This window comes from Mus pahari, chromosome 9 (assembly GCF_900095145.1).
Source record: "Mus pahari chromosome 9, PAHARI_EIJ_v1.1, whole genome shotgun sequence".
NCBI classification, from domain to species: domain Eukaryota; kingdom Metazoa; phylum Chordata; class Mammalia; order Rodentia; family Muridae; genus Mus; species Mus pahari.
In genome coordinates, this window is record NC_034598.1 from 47,259,205 (window position 1) to 47,267,357 (window position 8,153).

An 8,153-nucleotide genomic window follows, 5' to 3' on the forward strand; every position below is an offset into this window, starting at 1 on the left:
AGAAAGAAAGAAAAAGAAAGATGAAAGAAAGAGAAAGAAAGAAAAAGAAAGAAAGAAAGAAAGAAAGAAAGAAAGAAAGAAAGAAAGAAAGAAAGAAGGAAAGAAAGAAGGAAGGAAGGAAGGAAGGAAGGAAGGAAGGAAGGAAGGAAGGAAGGAAGGAAGGAAAGAAATAAAGAAGGCAATAAACAAAGTCCGGTGATCACTCCCATGATCACTATTTCTAAGGACTTTTCAGGATGACCAAGATGTCTGAGCCTACTTTAATGTCCTAGCTCAAAACCAGATTTTTTGTCTGAAGTCTACTCCTTTGTTCTGCCTGAGCTTACTTCCTTGTTATGGCCCAATGTCAAATTCCTGCCAATTGGCCCCAAAAGGCTCTCCACATCTCCCTCTTTTTTATTTCATAAACAAGACTGTACCTGTCCTAGGTTGTTCTGACAAGAATGCCTTCCTTACCTGTGGAATATGCATTATCAAAACTAATGAACTTCTCCCTTGGGTTGGAAAGGCTCTGTGCAGAACTTACTCATTGTTGGCTGCCAGCCTATTAAATTAATAACTCTGTCTGGGGATTCATTCTTAATTTCAAGCCATGTATTTTGGCCAGCAATATGTTGATGTTGTTAAAGGCAAGTTTTAGTACATGGGCAGGAATTAAAATATTCCCAGGACAAGAAGGACTAGCATGATCAAGCTATACATGCCATTCTTGAAGCTTGACCAAGATGGAAATACTGACCCTAGGCCATGAATAATTTTATCACTATCAAGTTATATTTGCAGAGGACAAAACTGGACAGGCTCCAAACTGTTAGTGCATATGTTAAGGTTCTTAATCTTTTACTAATTGGTCATGTTAAAATTACTTTTGTTTCTTCCACAGTATTTAGTGTAAGTCATATTTATTATACACTTTCTAATTGCATTAATGTGTTGAAATCTGGCGTGTCTGTTACGGTAGTCTATCCACCAGTTTTTGTTTCATTTCCTGTGACTATTATAGGACTTTGGTATTCTGAAAATCTTGCAAGTACTAGAAGGAGTGAGTCAGGCTTTAAACAGAAGCAAGAGGGTAGTGGACTTGATTGTTGCTGATGTAGCAGCTTTGATTACATTAATAGCTAGCACCACTGCTTCTGCAACTGCTTTGACACAAGAAGACAGCTACTTTTATTAACCATTTACCAAAACATGTTACTAATGTTCTGAGTATTCAAGAGGATTTAGATAGGCATTTGGAACAACGAATTGATGCTCTTTATGATACTATTTAAATTGTTAGAGAGGAGGTTCAGAGTTTAAGAGTAAGAAGCTATCTCAAGTGTCATGCTAAATACCAATGGATTTGTGTTACTTCTAAAATTTACAATGATAATCACTATTATTGAGAAAAAGTTCAAAGAAACATTCAGGGCATTTGGCATAATTCTAACATCTCTCTGGATGTTTTAACTTTGCATAGTGAGATTATGAATTTAAAACAATACTGCTCACTTAGCTTTGATGCTGCTTGGGAGACTTTTAATGACTGCTTCTATTTCCTTAGTGGTCATGGGACTCTTTAGATGGTTTATCTGATCCTTAAATTTGGTTCATTGTATCTATCTAGAAAATTGTCTATTTCATTTAGATTTTCCAGTTTTTTTGCATATAGGCTTTTGTAGTAGTATCTGATGATTTTTTAAATTTCTTCAGTTTCTGTTGTTATGTTTCATTTTTCATTTCTGATTTTGTTAATTTGGATGCTTTCTTGTGCCCTCTAGTTAGTTTGGCTAAGGGTATATCTATCTTGTTGATTTTGTTCAAAGAACCAGAAAATTATTATTATTATTATTATTATTATTATTATTATTATTATTATTATTATTTGTATAGTTGTCTTTGTTTTTACTTCTTTGATTTCAGTCCTGAGATTGATTATTTCCTGACATCTACTCCTCTTGGGTGTATTTGCTGCTTTTTTTCTAGAGCTTTCAGATGTGCTGTTAAGCTGCTAGTGTAGGATCTTTCCAGTTTCTTTATGAAGGCACTCAGAGCTATGAGTTTTCCTCTTAGCACTGTTTTCATTGTGCCCCATAAGTAGTTTTGGTATGTTCTGCCTTAATTTCTTTCTTTATTTCTTCCCTGGCAAAGTTATCACTGAGTATAAAGCTGTTCTATTGATTTCTTATATGTAGTTATCCCCCTAGTTTTGGAGTTTTCCTTCTAATATCCTCTAGAGCTAGATTAATAGAAAGATATTGTTTCCATTTTGTTTTGTCATGGAATGTCCTGGCTTCACCATCTATGGTGATTGAGAGTAATGCTGGGTATGGTATCCTGGACTGGTATTTGTGTTCTATTAGGGTCTGTATGATGTCTGTCTAGGATCTTCTGGCTTTTAGCATCTGTTGAAAAGTCTACTATAATTCTGTCTTTTTCCCTTACAACTTTTAATATTCTTTCTTTGTTCTGTGAATTTAATGTTTTGATTATTATGTGACAGGAGCATTTTTTAAGGTCCAATCTATTTGATGTTCTGCAGGCTTCTTGTACATTAATGGCTATCTTTTTCTATAGGGTAGGGAAGTTTTGTTCTATGTTTTGTTGAAGACATTTTCTGGTCCTTTGAGCTGGGAAGCTTCACCTTCTTCTATTTCTATAGTTCTTAGGGTTGGTCTCTTCATTGTGTCCTGAGTTTCTTGGACATTTTGGGTTGGGAGCTTTTTACACATTATATTTTCTTCGACCTAAGTATCAATATCTTCTATGCTATCTTCAATGCCTGAGATTTTCTCCTCTATCTCTTGTATTCTTTTTATGATGCTTGCATCTGTAGCTCATGATCTCTTTCCTAGGTTATCCATCTCCAGGGTTGCCTCCATTTATGATTTCTTTATTGTTTCTATTTCCATTTTTAGGTCTTGAACTGTTTATTCAATTCCTTCACCTGCTTGATTATAAATTCCTGTATTTCTCTAAGGGATTCATTTGTTTCCTCTTTAAGGGATTCTACATGTTTGCCTGTTTCCCTGTATTTCTTTAAGGGGGTTATTTATATCTTTCTTAAAGAACTCTATCATCTTCACAAGATTGGATTTTAGGTCAGAATCTTGCTTTTCAGGCATGTTAGGGTATCCAGGGCTGGCTGTGGTGGGAGAACTGGGTTCTGATGGTGCTAAATTGTATTGGTTTCTGTTGTTTATGTTCTTGAGCTTGCTTTTACCATCTGGTTATCTCTGGTGTTAACTGCTCTGGGTGTCTCTGACTAGAGCTGGCCTCCTTGGATGTGGGGGGGGGGGGCTCTGTTACCTTTGTTAGAGAAGGCCTCCTGGGATATAGGCAGGGCTGTCTCATTTAGGAGGAGGCTCTTGCATGCCTGGTTAGAGCAGGGTTTTTTTGTCCCTGGTTAGAGCAGACCACCTGTGTTCTTGGTTAGGGAAAAACTCCTGGGGACAGTCAGGCTTTGGACTCCAGGGGCAATATCTGTCCCAGTTGCAGAAGAAGGTGCAGACTGGAAGGACAGTGAGGTTCACACAGAGTAGAATAGATCTCACATGTGCTAGTCTCTGTGGGGGTTCCAGCTGTCCTAGGTATTGGGGCTGGTGTCTCAACTATGTCCCTGGTTATGGCAGACCTGCTGGGAAACAGGTGCTGTGGAGTGTTGGAGGGGTGCAGGTGTGGTGATCAACCACTGGTGGAAGTGCAGATCTGGAGGAGATGGGGCTCAGGCAGAGGGGTAATCTTGGCTAGTATCTGTTATATTTTAGGATTTCTAGAATATCTATCTAGCCCTTCTGGCTTTTAGAGTATCCATTAAAATTCAGACTTATTCCAATAGGTCTGCTTTTATGCTACTTGTTCTTTTTTTCCCTTGCAGTTTTTAATATTCTCTTGTCCTTGATGTTTTAGGTTTTGATTACTTGGTACTGTGAGGAATTACTTTTCTTGTCCGGGGTATTTGGTACTCTGTATGCTTCTTGTACCCTGAGAGGTCAGTAAATTTATTCTATTATTTTGTTGAAAATATTTTCTGTGTCTTTGATTGGGTTTTTTTCTACTTCTTCTATTCCCATTATTGTGATATTTGGTCTTTTCATAGATTCCCAGATTTCTTGGAAGTTTAGGCCTGGATTTTTCATTTTACATGATTTCACATTTTCTTCCACCAAGGTTTCCAATCATTCTATGTATTCCTAAGATTCTCTTTTCCATCTCCTGTATTCTGAGGTGAGATTTGCTTCTGAGTATCTTTTTTGAGTTTCTAAGTTTTCACTTCCAGTTTTACCTTGCCATCTGTTTTCTAGGTGGCAAATGGATAATGAATATTATTATATATACATATAACTTCTGTGCTCATTTATTAGTTACAATGTAAAATAAAAGGCACACATGAAAATGTGGGAAACATGATAGAAAACCACAATCTATTTTATTCTCAAGGATAATAGTCAGACAACAATTCAGGTTTACTGCAAGACTAAACATATTCAAAAAGTTTGGTTTTACTAGAGATAGACAAAGTCATGCTCATAGTATACAAGTTAAAGGAAAAAGTATGAGTATAAGAAGATTAAAAAACAAGGATATAGAATAATACTATAATAAAGCTTCAGATTTCCCAATCATTCACCTTACTTTGTTTAGAATTCTTCATTTGTTTTTTACATCTTTGAAAGGAATGCAACTTTTTTAATTGAGTAGCTGAAAGCTTGCTTTACTTGCTTGTTTCTCAGTGCATAAATGAAAGGATTCAACATTGGTGAAATTGATACAATAATAAGTGAAATCCCTTTATTGATAGCTACATCATCCTTGGATGAAGGTTTGACATAAATGAAGATGCAGCTACCATAAGTAATGGAAACAACAATCATGTGGGAAGAACAGGTGGAAAAGGCCTTTTTCCTCTGCTTGGCAGAGGGAAATCTCAGAATGGTCTTGATGATATAACCATAGGAAAGGACAACACACATAAAGGTGATGATGAATGTCAACACAGCACCAGCTATCACCATCTGTTCTATCAACCATGTATCTGAACAAGAGATTTTCAGGAGAGGAGCTGCATCACAACAAAAATGATCAACGATATCTGAGTCACAGAATTCCAGGCCCAAACCTAGGCTAATTGGTGGGAGAATGATGATCAGTGCTGCTACCCAACAGAAGAAGATGAAGTTCTTACAGACTCTGCTATTCATGATGGTCATGTAGTGCAGAGGTTTACAGATGGCCACATATCGATCATAGGACATGATAGCCAGGAGAAAAAATTCTGTAACTGCAAAGAGGTCTATAAACAAAAGTTGACTGANACAAGCANTATAGGCAATGGACTTGTCCCCAGATGATATGCTGTACAGAAATCTGGGAATACAAGNAGTTGTAAGTGAAATTTCTAAGAAGGAGAAATTTTTGAGGAAAATATACATAGGTGTTTTAAGATGGGGGTCAATCAGAGTGAGAGTGATGATGGTTAGGTTACCAGATAAACTCAACATGTAAGAAAAAAGCAGAAAGATAAAAAGTAGAGTTTGCAGCCGAATGTCATCTGTCAGACCCAGCAAAATGAAAGTTGTTACTGTTCGGTTTCTCATTTTTGGTTATTGTCTCTTGTCCAATCTGGTTGAAAAATAAGAAAGGATTTATAAAAACTCAGAGTTGAGTCAGGTGCCAATCTCAAGACAAGCTAACTTTGAGTGTTGTTTCCGTATTACAGTTGGTTAGTGAAGAATTTGATGTTTGAACATTTCTTTGTGTCACATAATAGCTCATATTTGAAGCACATATTTCATAATGCTATTATTATGTGCCTACACTCTAGCTGTAATTGATACCAGTTTAATACACAATCTTATAAACACCATTCCACAAAAATGTCCCTTTAATTTGCTTTTGGTCCAACAGTCAGTCTGTCTTCCCCTAACTTCTTTTCCCAGAAAAGATTTTAGGAGACAACTGTTAAAATAAATGAAAAGTCTCCTTTATTTAGGTAATCTTAACAATATGTTCATATTAATATTAGTTATTGACTGGTAAATAGTTATCATGCAGTTGCAGTATAGTTTATATGTTTAACAATAATTTTTGCTGTGGTTTATTAAAGATTCATTTAGGTCCCAGGTTGTGCTGACACACACCATTCTTACAATTGGGAGGCAAAAGTATGTAGATCTCGAGTTAGATACCATCCTAGGCTACATAGTGAGTTCCAGGACAACCATGGCTATGTTCACAGACCCTAATTCAACACCCCCTCACAAAAATTATTCATTTAGTTGTGATGTAGTTCATATGATTTTGCCAGATTCATTTATATTTCCATAAATATTAACATATATTTTCCATATGGGTATTTACTGTTGAATATATTTACCTCTGAATATCACAATAGAATGTCCATGTAGTTTCATTTTGATTCCTAAGACAGGATCTTACAAAAAATTAGTTTCCCAGCTTGTAGGTGGAAGTGTGAAACCAAATCACCTGATTACTTCATTTTCATGAAAAAAACTCTAGTGCCTTAGAGTTGCAAGGTTAGTATTCTGTAGACATTGAAGTTTTTTTTTCTTTATTTCTCACAGAAAGGGTTTCAATAAAAGTATATTTTGGGGCATTAAAATTCTAAAATGAAGTTCCTTTTGTTCATTTTAAAACACATTCAATAATAGCATATTTCCTTTCTGTATACATTCTGTTATAATAATTTTGATTCAGGGAATGAGAAGTATGCTGATACAAACAAAAAGTCGTGTCCTTCTCATGCTGTTTTGTGTAAACCTTGCTCAAGTTTGAGTTTAAATTTAAGTTTGGTTTAATCCTTTACTGTAAATGAATGCTTCACGTAGTAATTAGTATTATGTTTTTTTATATTCTCATACACACATATAGAGGGTAAGCCCTTTTTTAAGTTTATTTTTACTTGCCCCTTCCTTTAACATTCTGTTTAAAATTGTCTCTGCTTTTCAACTTTCTACTTATATATAAACTCATTTGGTTTTAGTATGATTTCAACGATTTTGGACAAAGTCATCACTCTTTGCTTCACTAATTAAGCACAACTCATTCTTTTTTTGAAATTCACATTTTCTCCTTTGATCTCTTTACATTTAAAGCTTTTATCTGTTTTACTTCATGAAAGGCTTTATAGCTCAGTTCCATAATCTCGCTTTTTTTTTTTTTCTGAAATTCATACCACTTTCCCATTCTCCTTCTTGGCTCAGTTTATTCATATAATCTCTATGATTAGTGTGAAGTAATTTGTTTTCAAGAAGTTGTTTCAGATTCTNAAACTCAGAGTTGAGTCAGGTGCCAATCTCAAGACAAGCTAACTTTGAGTGTTGTTTCCGTATTACAGTTGGTTAGTGAAGAATTTGATGTTTGAACATTTCTTTGTGTCACATAATAGCTCATATTTGAAGCACATATTTCATAATGCTATTATTATGTGCCTACACTCTAGCTGTAATTGATACCAGTTTAATACACAATCTTATAAACACCATTCCACAAAAATGTCCCTTTAATTTGCTTTTGGTCCAACAGTCAGTCTGTCTTCCCCTAACTTCTTTTCCCAGAAAAGATTTTAGGAGACAACTGTTAAAATAAATGAAAAGTCTCCTTTATTTAGGTAATCTTAACAATATGTTCATATTAATATTAGTTATTGACTGGTAAATAGTTATCATGCAGTTGCAGTATAGTTTATATGTTTAACAATAATTTTTGCTGTGGTTTATTAAAGATTCATTTAGGTCCCAGGTTGTGCTGACACACACCATTCTTACAATTGGGAGGCAAAAGTATGTAGATCTCGAGTTAGATACCATCCTAGGCTACATAGTGAGTTCCAGGACAACCATGGCTATGTTCACAGACCCTAATTCAACACCCCCTCACAAAAATTATTCATTTAGTTGTGATGTAGTTCATATGATTTTGCCAGATTCATTTATATTTCCATAAATATTAACATATATTTTCCATATGGGTATTTACTGTTGAATATATTTACCTCTGAATATCACAATAGAATGTCCATGTAGTTTCATTTTGATTCCTAAGACAGGATCTTACAAAAAATTAGTTTCCCAGCTTGTAGGTGGAAGTGTGAAACCAAATCACCTGATTACTTCATTTTCATGAAAAAAACTCTAGTGCCTTAGAGTTGC

The 8,153-nt window shown here is 35.1% G+C and overlaps 1 protein-coding gene across 1 annotated transcript; it reads right to left on the reverse strand.

Annotated features, from left to right (window-relative positions):
• Positions 1–4,643: 4,643 nt before the first annotated feature.
• On the reverse strand, positions 4,644–5,579 carry LOC110326848 (olfactory receptor 6C2-like). The gene has a single exon (XM_021205455.1). It carries the CDS (start codon positions 5,577–5,579, stop codon positions 4,644–4,646), a length of 936 nt encoding a protein of 311 aa, XP_021061114.1.
• Positions 5,580–8,153: the final 2,574 nt, after the last annotated feature.